At 42.7% G+C, this 21,364-nt stretch overlaps 1 protein-coding gene across 6 annotated transcripts in view; it reads left to right on the top strand.

Moving 5' to 3' along the window:
* The window catches only part of PBX1 (PBX homeobox 1), a 217,676-nt gene that overhangs the window by 174,956 nt on the left and 21,356 nt on the right, over window positions 1–21,364 (top strand). For 2 of the 6 annotated variants that reach the window (XM_033151346.1, XM_033151350.1), the window contains exons 3-6: window positions 585–829; window positions 9,447–9,646; window positions 11,382–11,517; window positions 18,404–18,563. In XM_033151346.1, coding sequence (XP_033007237.1) covers window positions 585–829; window positions 9,447–9,646; window positions 11,382–11,517; window positions 18,404–18,563 — 741 coding nt within the window. The remainder of the gene's footprint in view (window positions 1–584; window positions 830–9,446; window positions 9,647–11,381; window positions 11,518–18,403; window positions 18,564–21,364) is intronic. The other 4 variants (XM_033151348.1, XM_033151351.1, XM_033151349.1 and 1 more) reach the window with 3 other exon arrangements.

The raw sequence follows: 21,364 nt of genomic DNA, 5'->3' as shown, positions 1-21,364 counted from the left end.
AAAAAACCACACCACCCTAATGACCTACAGTAGAAGAATAAAATGGTAGGAACATGTGACACACCCCTTTCTGTCCTGCTGCTGCTTGGATTCTCCATCTCCCACCCACTTGTCCATCTTCAGAACATGAGAAGAGCCTGCTGGATCAAGCCAGTGGCCCATCTAGTCCAGCATCCTGTTATCACAGTGGCAGAACAGTTGCCTGTGGGAAACCAGCAAGCAGAATCCGACCACAAGAGCCCTCTGACCTCCTGTGGTTTCCAGCAGCTGGTATTCAGAAGCATTTCTGCCTCCATCTGTGGAGGCAGAGCACAGCCGTTGTGGCTAGAAGCCTTTCGTAGCCCTGTCCTCCGTGAATTTGTCTAATCTGGTATTTTTTCCTGAAGCCGATGAGATGATTGGGTGCCGACGAATCCTGTTTCAGCAACGGGATTAAGACAGACAATTGCAGTATGAATGAACACTACCATTTATCTTTCCTTCTGTAAAAACAGACCATTGGAGCCTACTCCTAGATACTTAGGAAGTGGTTGCTATCATTCCATTTATTAATCTATGCATTTCACTTTTGTGCTTTCTCACAGTGTTGAGTATTCGAGGGGCTCAGGAGGAGGAACCAACAGACCCACAGCTAATGCGACTGGACAACATGCTTTTAGCAGAAGGGGTAGCAGGCCCTGAAAAAGGAGGGGGTTCAGCCGCTGCAGCTGCCGCAGCCGCAGCATCTGGGGGTGCCGGCTCGGACAATTCTGTGGAGCATTCGGACTACAGAGCAAAACTATCTCAAATTCGACAGATCTACCACACCGAGTTGGAGAAATATGAGCAGGTACTAATCTTGTGCGTAGCAGTTTCCCGTACCACAGTAGAAGCCAACATATAATGTTGGACAGCACCAAAAAAAAAAAAAAAAAAAACACCCTTAGCATGGTCCTATGGATAAGGTGCTGGATCTGGGTTCAAATTCCACCTTATCCTTGTTCTCATAGTTTATGCACTCAGCAGAATAAAGCAGCAAAGCCATTATTAGAACAGTACCACTCTATGATGCAGGTGGAAGAGTTTCATAGATACAAATTGGAATGCTCTCTATAAACAAAGCTTAATATAGAAAAATGATATTTTGGGGAGGACTGGTTTGTTTATTTTTTTATTTATCAAATTTCTATCCTGCCCTTCCTCTCCAAGGACTTAACTGAATCCTTTTTCCAGACATGCTAGTTTTCAACATGCTGGGGGATTTGTTTGTGGAGAGCATTCCTGCAGGCTGCCTCCTCAACTAGATCCTAAAATGATGCAGCCCAGGAAAAGCTTTGCGGCTAATCATGATAACACATCATCTCACAGGACTACTCTGATGTTGGATTTGATGGTGAAGGATTCTTAAGACAAGCTGTATATGCAAATAATGTTTAGAGAGTTCACATCCCATTAACATTACTGTGTTCCTGCAGTGCTGGAATCTCAACTAAATCATCCATGACAGATGAATGTCCAATCTCTGCTTAAAAACCTCCAAGGATGCTTCATCTGAGATTCCGGCATTGCAGAGAATTGGACTAGATGACCCTTAGGTCCCTTCCAACTCTACGATTCTATTATTTCCTTTCAGTCTCCTCCTACCCAGTCTAATCATACCCAACTCCCTCAATTGGTCTTCATAAGGCTTGGCTTACAGACCCTTGATCATCATAGTTGCCCTCCTCTGCACATGTTCCAGCTTGTCAACATCCTTCTTAAATTGTGGCGCCCAGAACTGGACACAATATTCCAGGTGTGGTCTGACCAAGGCAGAATAGAGTGGGACTATGACTTCCCTTGATCAGGACACTAGACTTTTGTTGATGCAGCCTAGAATAGCATGCGCTTTTGTAGAAATTACTGAACATATGACAGAGGCCATATCCACTCAATACATTTAAAGCACATGACTTTCCCCAAAGAATGCTGGGAACTGTTGTTTGTTAAGCATCCTGGGAATTGTAGCTCTGTGAGTGGTAAACTACAGTTCCCATGATTCTTTGGGGGAAGCCATGAAAATGCTATGAATGTACTCTAAATGTATGGTATAGATGTGGCCTTCGGAGTAATATGCACAATTCTTTTCTACAACGAACCTCTGAGAAATTTTTATGGAACTTCTTACTCCAATATGTGAACTCCTTACAGCCTTTTGTGAATTAATCTTAATACATTGTGATGTACAGAACTGTTAAATCCTGATCTGCAGCTGGGAGGGACAGTATCTGCATGTGTTCCTCCCCGCCCCCTTAGCCTCCAGATCTCAGAGAAGCCTGTTATCAAAATACTGTAATATCTGAATAGTACCTGAACATTCCCTCTGCAGTTTTGTCTAATATGTAATAGGTGATTGAAAGACTGATTTAAAGGTTTAAAGTACTAAATAATACATTTCTGCATTAAGAGGCTTAAAAAGTTGTGCAGTGATTCTAGTACAACGCAACCTGATCTAGTGGGTTGGAGTTTTTTTTACAGACAAGGATATTCAATGCACATGCCTATTCTCCATACCACAGAAATCGATGTGTGCCAGGGATTTCAATAAATGCTTTTGTGCATAAGACTCTGAACAGGGGCAACATTCCTCTTGCAAAGATCACCTTCAAGCTGATTTCATCTTTTTCCATCTCAGCTGATTTTTAAAGGATTCCCAAGATGAATTGTAGCATTTACAAGACCTATTCACTGCACCAAAGATATGCCCCAAAGCCACTGTTGTCACTTTATATTTTTAAAATGCTAATGAATTGACTAGACAGGAAAAACTCCCTCCTATACTGAGAGTGGGTTTCTTTTAGATTTCCCTCCTTTTTCTGGAAATTACAGGGTATTCACTAAAAATGCCCTCTAAGGGTGGAATTCAGTGTTGCGCTATGATGAACATTCCATTTGCACAAGCATTTCATCTTGCTAGCTGGAGCAATCACCGCTAGAGCGATCTTCCCCTAGCACTTTGCAGGTTCTCCCAACATAGCAGGGCCAGCTCACCCATGATGCAAGGAGAGGTGACTTCCTCAGGCAGCAGTGTTCACCAGGCCATCAGATCCAGACACCACTATTTCTTCCACCCTTGTTCCTGATGTAGAGAGAGATTTTCTCTCACCCCTTCCTCCCTGGCTGGAAGGGGCTGTGCCATTTTGGGTCCACTTCGGGTGCTTTAAAATCTTCCCAGGTTTGGCCTCTGGGCTTGGCAAATTTGGAAAAAGAGCTTCGTTTGGGAGCAGTAGGCACAAGAAACGCTTGTCATTCCCCTAGCAATAGTGAGGAAGAAATAAATATATGGAAACTAGCTTTCTCTGTAGCTCTGTGGTTTGCTTCTTTCTCATAAGAAAGAATGGTGAGTAAACTTCAGTCTTATTCCAACTATACCCAGGACGGCACTCAGTTTCCTTTCTAACAAAGGGCAGGAATGCAAATAAAAGAGATCAGCAGTAATCCTACCTTTGTCTCTCGACAGGACTTACCCTGACAGACAGCCTCACCCAGCCAGGGGTTCTTGTTACCCCTACTATGCTGCTCCATAGAGCCCAGGGGTCGGCAAGGTTTTCCTTGCCTGGACCGGTTCACTCCAGCGGAGATCCCTCTGTGGGCCGGATCGCGCGCACGCATGAGCGTGCATGGCTGTGATTTCCGGCGTCTGCACAGATGCAATTTTCGGAGTCTGAACATGCGCAGACGTGATTTCCAGCACTGCAGAAGTGAGTCCCTGCACCGCGCTGCGCTGGTTTAGCACAGCACACAGGGACTCGCCAAGCGGGTGGCTTGGTTCGGGGGCAGTTCGGGGGCCGGTTGAACAACCCCTTGTGGGCCGCTTGTGGCCCACGGGCCTTAGGTTGCCTATCCCTGATACAGCCCTCATATTGTGTGAGCCTGGCTGTGGGGGTGCCCAACTAGCAACTGAATGGAAAACCATGCTCTTCCAGGTGTGGCGAGCTCTCTCCTTCAGTCTCAAGGCCCTAGAAATGTATGGGGAGAGCAGTTCAGGTAGGTTGGCTTGTGCAAGGAGCCAGTCTGCCTGGAGCCTTTGTAGGACTTGCGGGAATAAGACTCTCTTTACTGTCCATTCGTTAGTCTTTGCCTTAAGGCGATATATGTTTGCATCACCTGCCTCCTCATATCGTATCCCGCCTGGCTAAGGGAAAGGAAGACTCCTTGATACAGCAGGCGAAGAAACTGACATTAAGAATCCTCTGTCAAATTAACATTGTGGTCAGTCATCAAGAACAGGGCCCTCCAGAAACTGGGTGTATGAGCTTCTGGCAGCAAGATGCCTTTAGCATGTCTAATTTCAGTTATTACCTGTTTGCCCTTTCATGTCAGGGATCCTGATGTGCTCTACAACCCTGCTGCTTTGCCTCTAATTATTATCCTTGTTAACACACAGGCGGAAAACTTGCTGAAAGTAAGTGTCATGTTTTGTATTTGCAATGAGTTGATTCGTGTCATCCCCTAACCTGTGATAACTCATCCGCTCTTATCACTGGCTGCCAAAGTTTGGGCTAGCGTTAGTAATTGTCAGAGATTTCGTTTCTAGCAGAGGTGACCAGTGGGATTGTCAAGCAATAAATGGGCAAAGCTGCTCAGCAGCAAACCCATTTGTGCATGTTTGTTGGAGGAACTGAGGTGCTAATGGAGGTTGGGGGCTCTCCTCCTCCCAGTTGTTGTCTCAGAAGCCACCACTGTTTGCTGGGTGCCATCTGTCAGCTCCAGCTCTTGCCCTGGAAGGTGCATCCCTTAACCTATTGGGCTGCATCACCCCCAGTGCCCATGGCTACCAGGGTGGCAGAACAATTATTTTCTTTGGCCTGCTTCTTCAAGGATCCCTGATCTGTGACTCAATTCTAGGCCAGTTCTACACATGAAACAGAATACAGCCATAGGAATCATAGGTGACAGAGTGGATGACAGAGACCACATCAGGTTGCCAGTGCATGGGTGACATTTTTGAATTCTGGTCCATGTAAAAAGTTTCCTGTAGATAGATAGATAGATAGATAGATAGATAGATAGATAGATAGATCATGAATAAATGCTCTGGCCCAGCCTATTTATTTTCCTGTTTTGGCACAAATACGTTCATTGAGCTTACTCTGTAGCCGAAAGATACAAATCACAATTTTTGCTCACAGACGGACATATTTACAGATTTGTTTGTTGATTGTGTAAGAACTGCATACTTGTCGAGGGGCCTTGATATGTGTTTCTGCCTGAGCTGATGATGTGGGAACATGTCCTGATCTGAAGGGGATTTGTAAAGAGAGTCATGCCTGTTCCAGTCATGAGGAATGCCCAAAATAAGTGAATCATGCAGAGACACAACAGGCATTTTCCCAGGCAAAAGGCAGGTAATCCCACTGTATCTCTGCACTGGGAGTGACTGAATGATACAATCACACCCACTCCAGAGGCACAGCACAGTTACCAGACTCCTGCCTGGAAGATTGCCTGTTGCATCTCTGCATGAGTCAATAATTGAGAGGAGGCAAGCCCAGTGACCTGTGGAGAGACACAATAGGAAGTTTTCTCTGTATGTGAACTCATGAGATCATTTCATTATATAATTAATCCATCTGTGATTATATATTAGCTGTTTTCTCATGACCCTTGCACATTCTGAGAACCTCTTTACTATTGAGAGGGAAGGATGAATTTGCCAATTTCAGTTTCTCACAGTTTTTATTTTTTCTCAGTCTGAAGTTCAGTTCTCCACAGCTCCACACCTGTTTTGATTTTTAAGTCTTCATGAAAATTAATCAGCATTTTAATGTGATTTTCTCCTGATACGCACCTGCCTGTATGCAATTTTGCCCAATATGCCACTTTTACAAATCACTTTCCCCTTAAATAATGCATTTTATATGTCATTTTCATTAATATGTTGTTGTTGTTATCACCATCATCATTTCATTTCTATACCACTTTATATTTTTAAGGGGGGAAATCTGGAAGCGGTTTACAACCTACATTAAAACATCAAATAAAACCATCCAGAATAAAACTACTGAAGAAAGTCAAATATAAAGTATACATTCAAAGCAACATAATGAGTAGGAAACGAAAATACTATCTTAAACATTTCAAAAGAAAACATTATTAAGGGAAGTCAAATATAAAGCACACATAAAAGAGCAGAATTACCAAGATAAAAGAACATTGTCATTGGCGTGGACCATGGCTGCTGTTGCTGCCAGTCCTTCTAAGGGTGGTGGCTGTGGAAGTTGAGGCTCCATGACCCGGGACTCTGGCCTCTTCTGCAGCCTCCGCTTCTGTAGCTGGAGTCCGTCAGGGCCCTGCCCTCCCAGTCCAGGTGGGAAAAGGCCCCTAAGTCACCGAGAAGGTCTTGCAGGTTGAGTCAAAGCCAAGAGGAATATATCCATAGTACTGCAGAATCGTAGAGTTGGAAGGGACCCCAGTGGTCATCTAGTCCAACCCCCTGCGATGTAGGAATCTCAACTAAAGCATCCAAGACAGATAGCTATCCATAGAGTAGGTATTCATATGGACACTTAACCTCAGTATTTGCATTTTTTTCACATGTTAAAAACAACAACAACAACAACATTAATAATACTATTTGTACCTTGCCAATCTGTCTGGCTTTCCCCAGTTTTATATGTACAATTTGTTTGCGTTTGGGTGTGCATATGCACTTTTGTGCTTATTACTTGGCTGGAGAACTGCATTGCAAAATTCCGTGTGGATTTTGAAGGCTGCCTGTTTTTCAGGCTGAATATTGTTTCAGAATATACAAATTAGGTAAAGGTAAAGGGACCCCTGACTGTTAATTCCAGTCATGTCTGACTCTGGGGTTGCGGCGCTCATCTCACTTTACTGGCCAAGGGAGCTGGCGTTTGTCTGCAGTTTTTCCGGGTCATGTGGCCAGCGTGACTAAGCTGCTTCTGGTGAAACCAAAGCAGCGCACAGAAACGCCATTTACCTTCCCAATGCTGCAGTACCTATTTATCTACTTGCACTTTTGGAGTGCTTTCGAACTGCTAGATTGGCAGGAGCTGGGACCGCCGACCTTCCAATCGGCAATCCCTAGGCTCAGTGGTTTAGACCACAGTGCCACCCGCGTCCCTCCACCACCCGTGTCTCCAAATTAGATAGACTTGCTTTTAAATGTGAACTGATTTTTTTTTCAATTCAACACCCACCCACCCAATCTGTAGCTTTTGTATTGTTCATTTCCACCCTCAGTCTTTGGCCTAGTTCTTACCTACAGACAGGGATCGCGCGTCCTCTGGACGAAACAAGTCCCTTCAAACTAGCATGGTAGGGAGAAGGGTTCTAGCATAACTTGTTCTCCCTGATGCTCAGCTCACAGGAATCTTTCATGCTGTCCCATGGGAGAGAATCCCACTTTGTGTGCCTCTTCCCCCACCCGGTCTTGACATAGGATTGTCACTTCCATAGGGTGTAATCTTCACAGCATTCACCATTGTTCTTCTGGAGGCTCTGCACCAACTCTCCATCAGCAAAATAAAGCCATTTTCTTTCAAGCACTATCTGACCCTGTGCCAAACAAGTGTGGCCTATTAATGTTTCCATGATGTACGGCGTCCCATATATATTTCTGCTTCCGATATCTTATGTGTGGATGTTTTTTTCTTCTGTAATGTTGATTCCCAGTGTTATTGAAGAATATTAGCTAGCCAGAGAGTTTGTTAGTCTGACTGAAACTGAACTCATATGAGCTAGAGGTGGAATGCTAGTTTGGAACTGAATTGGTTTTATGCAGTGCAACAGACAGCAGAAAAATGTCTGGTCATGTGTTCAAATAGTATATTTTATGTCTTCTAATGGCAGGTCCATTCCAGAATCACATGGACAGTACTTCTTATAGCCATATCAACAGAGCAAAGGCTCATCTCATCTCTGAGAGCATCTCATTAAGTAACAAAAACACTTTGCCTTCCCGAGACAATTTCTTTTCCTGTCTGCAAATAGACTCTCTCACACATCTGTGGCTCTGTAGTTGATACTTACACTGAGTTCTGGACATATATTTTGATTGTGCATTTGGGGAAATGATCATTCATGCACAGGGGGGAAAAAGCTGCCTGAGGTTTTGGTTTTTGTTTTTTTAAATAAATGAAGGTTGGGGTGTACATTTTTAAATAAATGCAAACAAAATAAATCAGACCATTGGCTCAGCTCTGTCACAGATAAGAATAGATGAGCCTGTCAAATTGGGTTTTTCATTTCTCCAATCTTAAATTTGGTTTTCCTCATTTCTGCATAAATTTGAGATTATTATTTTTTTAAAAAAGCATGAGAATCCATCAGCATTTTAGTTTGCATTTTTCCTATGGACATTTTATATTTACAGTAATTTTACCTAATATACACATCATTGCAAGCAGTGTTTCCTAATACTGTACAATGCATTTTAATGTTATATCACTAATATATGCATTTATGCACACTTTCCCCTAATATATATATTTTGTATGCATTGTCTGGCTGGAGAACTGCATGGCCAAATTGGTAGAAGTGCAAATTTTGAAGGATAGCTGTGTATTGGTAAGTGCAAATTAGGTAGGTTCACAATAAAATGTGAACCAAAGTGAATTTCTCCCCCTAGTCACAAATTTGCGCCTTTATCTGTCCATGCGTGCATGCACATGCTCATGCTCTTTCACATATGCGCATGTCCTGTCATAAATGGGTGTTGGATCTTTCCCCCCCCATAAGGGTATTAAATAGAGATGTCACAGTAATCCAAAAGGTTCAATTTCTTACCTGCGTGAAATGGCTCCATAATCACCATATGCCTGCTTATAAAGAGGTGGATTTAGGGGAGTGTGACCGGTTCACTTGCATTGGGCACCGAGTCAAGAGAGCGCCTCAGGGGGCATCGCAACAGTGACAAAGGAAGGTGAGAGGCAGGGATGGCGAATTTTGGCCTCGCACAGGGTGCCGCTGGAATTTTAAAACCCAAAGACTGCTACTGGGTTATATCCAATTACTTTCTACTAAGGGAGAGATTATCAGTACACACAAATTCTTGTGGAAGTAATGGAGGCAAAAAATGGTGGCTGGATACAGAAACTTCTACAGAAGCTCATTGGAGGTTGAAGAATCTTTATGCACATCCAACTATGCATCCCCTTGAAAGCAAAGAAGTAGGAAACGATTGAATTTAGCTGCACACCTAAATAAGGATCTGAGTGCATATCTTAGGGAAAGCAAGATGTGTATTTGGATACATATTCCTATCTGCATCTTATTTGCAATGGTCATTTCCCTAAATGAGACATTGTGTAGAGTTGCTCAGCAGATGTTCAAGACGATGGGGCAGAAGACCAGACAACGTTTTAAGGAATAAAGGGGCAGGATTCCTACATACCTGCTGCAGCAGCCTCCTGCACAGCATGCAGTGACTCCTCCGGTCCTAAGGGATCTTCTCGCTCTTTCTCTTGTTGTCCCAGGCATGCAACGAGTTCACCACTCATGTGATGAATCTGCTGCGAGAGCAGAGCAGGACCCGGCCCATCTCACCCAAGGAGATAGAGCGGATGGTCAGCATCATCCATCGCAAGTTCAGTTCCATCCAGATGCAACTCAAACAGAGCACATGTGAAGCTGTCATGATCCTGCGCTCCCGATTTCTTGATGCACGGTGAGTTTACCCCAGGCATATCAAGAACCACTCACTGAATCACTTCTATGTGACTAGGAAGGAAGACTTGTAAATTGAAAGAGAGATTGTTCCTAGTCTTTTCCTTTCTTCATCTTCTTCCAGTATGTTGGGGAGCATGAGCTAGTAAACTTTTTTTGTGGGCCAGTAACTTTTGTACTGTTCTACCCGTTCCTTCAAGGTAGATTTTCAAGGCTGTTCTCCCTGTTTTTTCCCCTAAACAAACAAATGAAAGCTACTATTGAACCATTTAAAGGAAATAGTTCAATAGTAGCTTGCTGGGGAAGAAGATAGATGAGCTACAGGGTTATTTCTGTACAAACTGAGATCAAACTAAATGTATAACAAATTCAATTGTCAAAGCTAGAATTGAAAAGCAAAATAAAAATAACATGGACTGTACAAGTTCAGACTACAGGGAGGAGATGCCCTCTTTGAATGCTCTCCCATGCAAAAGTTATCTGCAAGTAGAAAATTAGCACACCGGGGAGAAAAGTTATTGGCCAGGCCTCTCACTGTTATGCTGATTTTTCTACTTGTTTACCCCCCCCCCCTTTACAGAGCAGAGCACAAGCTAGTTTCCCATAGTTTACCCATCTTTCAAGTATGTGGCCAGTGCCTCGTGAAATTCTTTCAACTTCCTTCACTGCCTGTTTTCCAATAAACTGGAATTATAAAGGCCACTTGGAAGTGGGTCAATGGAAGGTGCTCTGTTTAAAAGGCGGCAAGTGATGTTAGCAGTGTAACCGACAACGTGCTCCGAACTCCTGCCAAAGATCCAGAGATCTTCCCTAATATCTAATTTGGCACAGAGCTAAACATTACACACAAATGCAAGTTTCTCGCATTTTATTTTTTATTAAATAATCTTTGGAGGTGGACATAGGGAGTGACAGCACAGCAGTTGGGGTGATGGCACTTAACCCATCCCTTGGGTGGGTCAAAATCACCTTCCATGTTTGTGAAGAGCAGTCAATGGAAGGTAATTTTCACCAGAAAACTGTCACATGAGGAAAGGGTTAAATGATTTGCTACATTGCCAGTCAGATTTACATCCTCCCAAGGCTGCTGTTACTTTAAGAAGGGGGGGGGGGGAGAGACAAATACATGAATATGTATGGAGCATCTAGTTTGACCATTTGAGATCTGCATGATAATAATAATAATAATAATAATAATAATAATAATAATAATAATAATAATAATAATAATAATTGATTTATACCCCGCCCATCTGGCTGAGTTTCCCCAGCCACTCTGGGTGGCTTCCAACTGAATGTTAAAATACAACAATCAATTAAACATTAAAAGCTTCCCTAAACAGGGCTGCTTTCAGATGTCTCCTGAAAGTCTGGTAGTTGGTTTTCTCTTTGACATCTGGTGGGAGGGTGTTCCACAGGGTGGGTGCCACTACCAAGAAGGCCCTCTGCTTGGTTCCCTGTAACTTGGCTTCTCTCAGCGAGGGAACTGCCAGAAGGCCCTCGGGCAGAACGATGGGGGTGGAGACGCTCCTTCAGGTATACTGGACCGAGGCCATTTAGGGCTTTAAAGGTCAGCACCAACACTTTGAATTGTGCTCGGAAACGTACTGGGAGCCAATGTAGGTCTAACAGCATGTGAGGACTGATGTGGGTCTGATGACTGTGGGCTCTTCCTTAAATACATTGCTTTTAGGTCATTGAGTACTGAGCATCTGGTTTGTTTGTTTTTTAACCAGGCGGAAAAGAAGAAATTTCAACAAGCAGGCTACAGAAATCCTCAATGAGTATTTCTATTCCCACCTCAGCAACCCATACCCCAGTGAGGAAGCCAAAGAGGAGCTAGCCAAGAAATGTGGCATCACAGTCTCACAGGTAAGAAACCCAGGTGCCTGTTCTATGCTGAGAGCATCCGTCTGTCTGTCTAGTTATCCATCCATTTATGTAATCTGGGAGAGGTGGAAAGAGCCCACACCAAAAAGTGTCTGCATAGAAAGGGAGTACCATTGGGAATGAAGAATGAGCAAAGAGGGGGATGAGGGACTGGGGAGCAACAGAATTCTGAGGACATAAGAAAGGAGAAATCTGCTAAGCAAGAAATATAGAAGTTGCCTAGGGATTGTATTGGGGGGGGGGGGTGGACTCTTAAAACATGGGACTCTTGATCTCAGGGTCTTGGGTTCCAGCCCCATGTTGGGCAAAGGATTCCTGCATTACAGGGGATCGTTCTATGATTCTGCTGAATTGTGTACAATGATTGTATACAGCAATTGGGTATTCAGGATCGTTTTTAGACCCTTGATTATAGTAATCCAAAGAAGAGCACAGCCTGTGTTGCTTGCACTAGAATCATGGGCAACTATTCTGGGCAACCTCACGACGTTTAACTTTAGTTGCTCAATGAGAGAATCCATAGCAGTGGGGAAAGATCATGAAAGACAACTTGTTGGATGTCTGCTCAGATAGTACCCTCATCACTTGGGTCAACAGTGAGGCTTCTTGGCCAGAGCTGCATGTGAACTAAGAGCTCATCCTAGAATGTGCCCAGGATTCATGTGTAGTGCTGACAGTGGTTTCCAAGGCTGACAAAGCCACGTGGAAGGGATTCACTGAAAGCAGAACATTTGAAAATCACATTTAGGAAACTTTTGTGAAGACTCTATTGCCATGGATGGACTGTGGAGGGGGGTGGAATTTCCAGGATAATTTCCATCTTGTCAAGCAGTGTACATAGTAATTACTCTCCCATTTGCTACTGAACATAACACCTCCTTGATGTTCTTCTTTGTGCTATTTTCTGTGCTCCCACATAGTTTGAATTTTTTTATTAAGGTGACAAATGAGCTGGGTGCTCCTAGGATGGAAAGCTCAGCTACTGGCCACCAGTTATTGGCTACCCTCAAGGATGGGACTATGAATGGTGGAATTACTGCTCCTTGCAACCTTCCCAAACTCTCGATGAAGCCTTCCTTGATAAGAAGTTGCTGAAACAGATTGAAGCTGAGCAGATTTGTGTTATCAAGAACTGCATGAATTTATTACATAGGTTGAAACATAGAATAATAGAATTGTAGAGTTGGAATGTATCCTGAGGGTCATCTTGTCCGACCCCCTGCAACGCAGGAATCTCAGCTAAAGCATCCATGACAGATGACCATCCAACCTCTGCTTAAAAACCTCCAAGGAAGGAGAGTCCACCACCTCTCATGGGAGTCTATTCCACTGCCAAACACCTCTTACTGTCAGAGAGTTCTTCCTGATGTTTAGTTGGAATCTCCTTTCTTGTAACTCGAAGCCATTGGTTCAGGTCCTGCCTTCTGGAGGTACACGGTTGATAACAAGACCACTCTGGCTGATTAGAAAAATCAAAACCAGCAGACCAGAGTCCCTCAGAAGGTGGTGGACTCCTTCATTTGAGGTTTTTAAGCAGAGTTTGGATGACCATCTGTTATGGGTTCTTTAGTTAAGATTTCTGCATTTCAGGGGGTTGGACCAGATGACCCTTAGCGTCCATTCCAATTCTACCATTCTAGGATTCTTTGATTCTGGATTCTATGGATGACGTAGGACATTTGATTTTGCTCCCGTATGCTAATGCCTCTCAATTTTTTATAATGCTGTGGCTTTTGTAAAGGCTTTTGCCATTCAGCCAATGGGCATTTCATGATCCAGGGGCAACCTAAAATTAAGAAGGTAGCAATGCCCAAGAGCTGTTTCCCAGTATATGCAGTTGGAGATAGCAGCAACCTTCTGCAGAGTGCTTCCAACTGGGAAGTCAAGCCATACCAGTCTTCATTGAATTTCATGTTACTGTTTTGTTGACCATTCTTCCAGTTCACATACAGTATTTTTGATTCAAACTTTTTGTCATTGAAAGTGTTAACAATTCCTCCTTGGTTTCGCCTGCAGCTTCAAAAGTATGCCCTTCCGTCACCCAAATCACTGATGAGATTATCATGTTTCAGTAGACTCAGAGCAAAGATTATTGTGTTTCAATAGACTCAGCAGAAACTACTCTTGTTTTCTCTTGCCATTTGCATCTTGCAATGTGCATTTTCATCCAGATTGTCAGGATCGTGTGGAAGCCTTCCACGACAAAACTCACTTGCAAGGCTGGCTGTGTCTGAGTAGTCTTTATTATGTACATATATACAAGCCGGAGCTCAGTTCTCAAGCGTCCGATCCATCACTCTCAGTTGCCGGCAGTGCGGACTTATGGGACCGCCTCCAGCAAAGCAGTCTGGGTAAAGCAACACACCTACACACCTCCCTTTGCTTCCACTCCCTTCATTCCATTGCAGAGGGTACGGTGACCGCCTTTCCATCTTTCCTGAGCTACTGCTCAGCTGGCAGTGCTGACCCTCGCCTGTGGCATCAGGGACTCCCTCCTCCACCTGACTGGCTTCCCTTAACCCTTTCTCTGCCTTCCACAGTCCCTTTGTCGCTCCACTCTGCCCCCTCCCTCTGCTCCAGGCCTCCTTCTGACAGCCCCGTGAAACAGATGCAGTCACCAGATAGATGTTTTGTGTACTCAACCTTTCTATCTATCTTTTGTTTCTTTCTCATGTGGGCTAGCAAATGCTTAAGTAGCGCCAGCTGTCAGGGTTCTCTTGTACTAGCCCCTTTGAAATGAATGAGACTTGTGCAGGAGAACTTCCTGATAGGTTGTACATCTGCATGTTTTTTATCTGCTAAATATTTTTTTTTAAGTAACGGAAGTTTGCTTAGTTATGAGTTGCTCTTGACTAATTCATATAGACTATTACACAGCATTTTGTCTCTGACATTTAAATTCATTTATGTTTTAGTAACTTAACCAGATACTAAATTGAATTAATTAGCATTTATGCCTCACTGCTCTTTCAAGTTATTTATTAACTAATTAATGACCTTTTGGACACACACACACACACACACACATGCTCCTATTGTGTTTCTCTGTGAGGATTGTTCACCCCAAAGTTTTGAGATGTTGCATACAAACTGATGCTAGATTCCACAACCAGAGGAGCTGCTGCTTTCTTTTGGCATGTTAAGGTTGAAACTGCCACAGCATGCAGAAACAACTCTGAACTTTTAGTAGAATTGTTGGGTGATCTTGATAACTCTCTTTCATATTTCAAATCTGAATCTCCTGTTACTCTAAATTTGTATTCTCAGATTATGGCAACCTTGACTTTGCTAATTTCTTGAGCTGACAAATTGCATCACGTTGTGAGCTTGTCCCTTGCCACCTGTCCAATATGGTTTGAGGTTTAGAGGTTCTGCATGCTGACATTTTCTGTCATTGTTTAGTGGCAGATAAGCTCCCAAATGCAAACTTTAAAAAAATATTCCAGTGCTATTCAGCACCAAGGAACTGATGTGTCATCTATACCTGTCAAAGGGCAGTAGTTGTCAATTACTATATTTATCAGGTCTGCTTCATTTCTCACTTTCCCTGTATTGAGAATGCTTTGGTCAAACCTGAATTGTTGTCCAAGTATACAATAGTTCCTCCAATATGACTTCCACTGGTGCATAAAATACAGGATTTCCCATTTATTTGTCTGTTTTCTTACTCATAAAACACTTCTATAGCACCTTTTGTTCCAGAAAAGATATTGTGTTAATACCTACAGGACTATGCGACAACCAGTTTTGCAGTTTTACTTTCACAATTCTAAAAAAGACTTTGAAGCCAGGGGATTCATGCTGTCCATTGGAATCAGTCAGCAGTCCACCAGCCATACTGTAAATTCCTGGTGAAAGATACATTTTTCAACCAGAACTTGCCAGAACTCCGTTCCGGCACCTCTCAGGTGGCCACCATTGCCATTATAAGAGAACAAGGGAGGTGTTCATGGTTCATGGTGAGTTTCAGCACCTCTTTTCCTAGAAAAATAGCACTGGTCACTCGCCTCACTGAACTTTCACAACTGAAAGCCATATCAATAAGCTCATGTGAGATGGGGCTTCAGTTAAGGTTGGATAGATGGATCAGCCAATTCTCAGGTCTGTGTCACTTTTGCATGTGTTTAGTTATAAGCCAGCTGTGTCCCATTTCCACATTAAGCTGGGAATTACTTTAAAAAAAAATCCTCATGAAAACGTGCACTTAAATTTGTATTTAATTACAAACTTGTCTGTTCAAAAATATATTTTGTCTCCAAAAAGAAATTATGTTGATACTTGTTTTGAGCCAATAACTGCATCACACGATTTATAGAGTGCAAAATCTAAAGGACAGCTAAAGTGCAAAATCTAAAGGACAGCTACATCCTCATCTGCACATTGATCCTGGTGGTCTGGATCAGGTCAACTCATATCACAATTCACAGGAATCATGTTCCTCAAGCATTTCATGCTGCAGCGTCCCAGAAGTTGGTGGAAGATTATGATCTTCCTTCTAAATCTCGGGGGAAAGCATCCCACTGATGCAGTAATGTCACCTGTTTTATAGAAGTTCATTTCCACAGCAGGAAAGATGTTATCAGGCAGATTTTTGACTCCCCAAATAAACTGTATGCATGAAACATTTTATGTGTTGATTCTATTTAAATCTTTAAACTGATTTGCCACCCACTTCATTTCAAAAGAACCAGGGTTAGCAGTGCCCTTAAATATGTGCCAAAAAAGCTTCAGTGTTCCCAACTTTATTTATGAATGGAAACTTTTCTGTATCTTGCTTTCAGGCAGAAGAGAATGGTGCTCAACCAAGAAAGCAAACAGAGCATTACTGATATAAGTTCATGTGAGGGTCTTTCAGAAACCGCACTGAGAAGGTTAAGCTTATCCTTCTAGCATGGGGTGGGTGAAACATTTTTGGCCAGAAGGCCACAACACACACACACACACACAACCAACCAATCAACAAACAAACACAGCAGTAGCAACTGGTGGGGCAATGGGGCACCACTGCTCTCCTGGATTCCATGCACAACATGATGCTGCCAATTATGGGGGGGGCACAGGGAGCCTTGTGTTGTGTTGTGTTGTGCTGTGCTGTGCTGTGCTGTGCTGTGCTGTGCTGTGCTGTGCTGTGCTGTGGAGCCAACCTGCCACTCTTGCTCTTACTCACTTGTGCAATGCCAAGCTGTAAAAAAAAGAGAGAGAGAAAGAGAGAGAGAAGCCGCTATGATGGACAGCGACGGAAGTTCTCATCGGTAAGCCATCAGTTCCAAGTGAGAAGCAAAAGCTGGCCAGCTATAGAAAGAATAAATGAGGCTGTCATCTGACTATATGTGGAATCCGCACAGATATTTCAAAATCCAGAGCGTTATGCATTCATGTCTCACATTTCAGGGAAGCTGTCCGTGCAGACATACAAGGGTCAGACCAAGATGGATTTAGTTCCGCCTTCTGCTTCCAGCAGCAGCAAGTTCACATGGCTCTGGGTGCTCGCAAGCATGGCATGGAGGTTTTTGCCCCTATTATCTTGTATCCAAAGGCAGACAACCTCTGAATAAGGAGGTTTTCTTCGTAGCTAGACTGTTCTCCATGAATGTGTCTGTTCCCTTTTAAAAGCTATCTAAGCCTTGTGCTGAGGGGGTTTGACCTGCTAGCCTTGTCCCAGATCCCAGATTCCACAGATACAACGTCTCATTTGCAGGCATAGAGACATACACACCAACACATATGGATTGTGCAATAAGTTCCTATGCATGTTGCAGGATACACAGGATGGGCAGACAGGATCTCCAGCTCATGGAAGTTTGGGGAAAGGCTCTCGGGTGCAATTCCACCCCAAAATGTTCGTCTGCATGTTTAACAAAAGCCTGCCCAGGGCTTTCTTGCATTGCCACGTGTTGTAGTGAATTCTGTCAAGTGGTGAGAAATACATATATTTTACCCTGCCTCCTTAGTAAGTAAACGGCAACGATCATCTTCTAATCTTCATACTAAAAGATTTGTCCAAGTTAGCATTTCCGTGATTAGTTTGAAGTAATTTCATTCCAAAGTCTTGGCTACATTTTATCTACACAAATTTTAAGCATTGTATATAACAGGATAATAATATCAAATTTATAAAAGAATGAATGGGTTAGGGCATTTTTCCCATATATATATTCATATATTGGGGGAGTTTTTTCTCTACAAATTTTTGTGCCTTTTTATTTTTCTTCTATTTTGCTTTGTATCACTTTCTTTCTTTATACAGTAACTGAAAACTTTTCAATAAAAAAGAGCAATGTATATGACAATTCTCTTTATGGTTGTTTATGCATTATAGCAACTGCAAAGGACCTGTGCATGGCTAGGGATACAAAGTTTTACAGAACTTTCAGAGTCTTGGCATACCTTGTTCGTTCTCCTCTGTTTGTAGTAACAATTACATGAGTTAACTTCTTGAGGTGTGGGGCTGATCTGTGGAAGAAATTATGCCTTGGCACAGAATATGCACCTGATGGCTCTCTTTGTCTCTTCTATGATTCTGAGATTCCATAAATCACATCAGGAAAATCTGGCTTTCTAATTTTAAATGGAAATGTATGGAAGCACAGTTTTAGCGTGTGGCCCAAGGCCTATCCTCTCACACCAGAAAACATAAAAAGAAAAAAAAAATCCACAGTGTGCGCCCTATATAAGCACAAAACTCATATGGTTTTATGGGTCTGTCTTGTAAATTCAGAGAGATTTATTCTAAACTATTAATCAGCGTACTTAAACAGCATTCCCATTCTTTCCTCCCTTTCCCTTGGCTTCCCACCCTGGTCATATATTTGACTTCTTATTAACAGGCTTTTTTTTTCTCTCTCTCTCTTTTTCAAACTTGCTCTAGGTATCAAACTGGTTTGGAAATAAGCGAATCCGGTACAAGAAGAACATAGGTAAATTTCAAGAGGAAGCCAATATTTATGCTGCCAAAACGGCTGTCACTGCTACAAATGTGTCAGCCCATGGAAGCCAAGCTAACTCACCCTCAACTCCCAATTCAGCTGGTTAGTTTTTTTTTTCTTTTGGGTTGTTATTGTTCTTTTCTTTCCGTGGGGTTTTATTTTCTTTAGTATCAATGTGTGTTTCTCGTTTGCTTTTTAATTTGGTTTCCTCTTTGGTTCGTTCACTTTTGGGGCAATGTATTCATTTAGGATATTTTGTTCCTGTCTGTTTTTTCTGTTTCTGAAGGCGATGTAGTCATGCTGTGTAATTAAAAGTAATGTGTTGGGGAATTTTTGCACGGAGAACGTTTTGCCTGAGTTGCTGGTTCTCTCAGGAGAAAGGTCGTCCATGCACATTTGTATGTTTCAACAGGGGAGAGACGTTTATCACTGGGTGACCCTGATAAATAACCCAACACATTCAGGGGCCACAATCCACCAGGAAGTTCTCCTGTACAAGCCACATTGAAATGAATGGGAGCTGCACGAGCACACAACGTTTCCATGGGACTTTTGCTCAGAGCATCACCCAGTCATGTTATTTTGTGTCTGTATTGTGTGAACGTTTCTCTCTGGATTATTGCTTGCTTATTCCCATTACCTGTAGCTCACCTGTTTTGTGTAATTTTATTTTTCTTTGGTATCAGAATTGCTAAAGGGCTTTTTACTCCATGAAAATTCAAACATGGCTTGTCCCTCTACCTTTCCAGGATGTGATCTTGTGTTTTTTGTATTAGTTATGCAAGGGACAAATTCATTTTAGGTGTCTTGAGTACTATTGTGGAAAAGGCAGAGTGGAAGTTTGGGAAATAAAGTAGCCCAATAAATAGTTTATTTGATCTTGATTTTTTGAGATGCATGTGGTAAAGAACTTGGATCAGGCTTGCTGTTTCATGTTTGCATCGTGTTAGACAATTGTTTATGACAAATTGTTTATATTGTAAAATGGATTGTAATTTCCTGGGCCTTAGAAAACTCAGGACAATCTTTTTGGGAAAAGATCAGCTTAAGGACCAGTTTGTGAACAAATGTGTACTGTATGGCTTTTTTGTTTTAAAAGAGGGAAATGCCAAATACATTGGGTTGATATACTTTTTCTACGTTATGAACTTATATGGGGTACAAATAAATACGAGACATTTACGTAAAGCTGCCAACAAGCTGTGCCCAAGACGGTGTAATTTGGACGTCTTCCAAGAGAGCCTAGATACTGTTGGAAAACACGCTATGTCTCCTGCTCTGAATTTTTTAAGCTCTGAAATAATAAAGCATTAGAGTATCTTTCTTCCAGAGGAGTATGTGCCCAAGGTGAGCCCTTGTTCTGAATCACTTCAGTCTTTATTCTAGTCCACAGTTTAGGTCAGTGTGACACAGAGGTTAAAGCAATGGGGATTAGAGCTCTGTGATCTGAAACCTCCTACCCAAGTTGCTTTGGCAATGGGAGAAGCATCTTAGATAGTAACCCATAGCTGAGCAGCACCGGCAGAGCTGGCATTGTGCTTTGGTTTTCTTCTGGGGGCGGGAGGGCTGGCCCTCCTCAGAACCCTTAACCGGAATGGACCCCATTGTCTGAGGAGCTGACAGTGCCATTTCTGTGCAGTTGGGAAGAGGCTAGAACCCCTGGTACCACCATTCATCATGCCTGGAGATGGGTATTTCCTCTCCTCCATCTCCTCTGCTTGAGGCTTGTTTAGTAGCGCTGGCTCTGCAGTTGACATGGGCCAGAGGCCTTGTTCCACAGGTAGGCCCTCCTCACTCAAAAGAGGGAGCGATTGACAGCGTGACTTTGTCCATGAAGCAGGTTGTCCTGGCAGCTTCATCCACAGGGATGAAGCCATTGCTGGTGGTGATCTTGCCCCCATTAAGGCAAAGTGGAAGAGTACCAGAAATCAAATCTCACAAGTAACACTATGCAGGTCACCCATCACAAATTACAATCTGTTTCTCACTACTTTTGAAAATTGAGATGGTGTGTTTTGCCTTATTGGTTTATCATTTACTGCCTTGCTCAAGGCCTGTGATTTACAAGAAGCAGTTTGGTAATGTAGGTGTTATACAAGAGAATTGACCTTTTTATGAGCTCTGCTCCCTGGCCTGTGAACAGCAGCCATTTAAAAAAAAAATCTAGACATGCCCTTTTGCAGTGGCAAGGAGCCAAATCCGTAATAAACTTCCACAAGACAACATTTTGTGTTGGTTTCCCAGTGGGATGGTCCCCAATACCTCCTTGGAATAGGAGGAGTGGCTCTTTAAAGCAGTGGCTTGCTGGATAAGAGAAGTAGTTTTGCCTGGCCAAATTTCATAATAGCCCAGAATGGCAGAAACATTTAGGGCTGCTTCACATGTTACATTTTATATATATACCTGGCACATTTTAACTGTGCAAGGAAAAACAAAACTACAGTACAGTATGGATTCAGAAAGCACACGTTTGCCGAGATATGTATCTTGCAGGGTTCTCTTGTCAGAGAGCCCAAAATGGCTTTGTCTCCCTGCTTGAAGTGTACATTTGGAAACAGAGCTGGAGTTGTCGCTGTGTTGTGTGTGAAATGACACCCCACTGAGTGAAAGGAAGGCAGGGGACAATAAGGGGTGTGCGGAAGCGTTTTAAGAAAGATAATAAGAAATGGACGTTCTGTTTGGAGCATGAGCCTAACAGTAGAGGCTTGTATTGGGGCTATGCAGACGGGTGTTCACCAACTCGCAGGTTCAGATCAGAAGAATCTTTATTTGCATCAGCCACTAGCCATAGCAATAAAATGAAATAAAATGTACTGAAGATAGAGGTAAAAACTTAACTATAGAAAACACATTTTTACATCAATAATCAAATAATAAATCTTATTCTAATTGCCCCCACTAAA

This window comes from Lacerta agilis, chromosome 6 (assembly GCF_009819535.1).
Source record: "Lacerta agilis isolate rLacAgi1 chromosome 6, rLacAgi1.pri, whole genome shotgun sequence".
Lineage (NCBI taxonomy): Eukaryota > Metazoa > Chordata > Lepidosauria > Squamata > Lacertidae > Lacerta > Lacerta agilis.
This window is presented reverse-complemented; position numbering and strand designations above follow the sequence as displayed.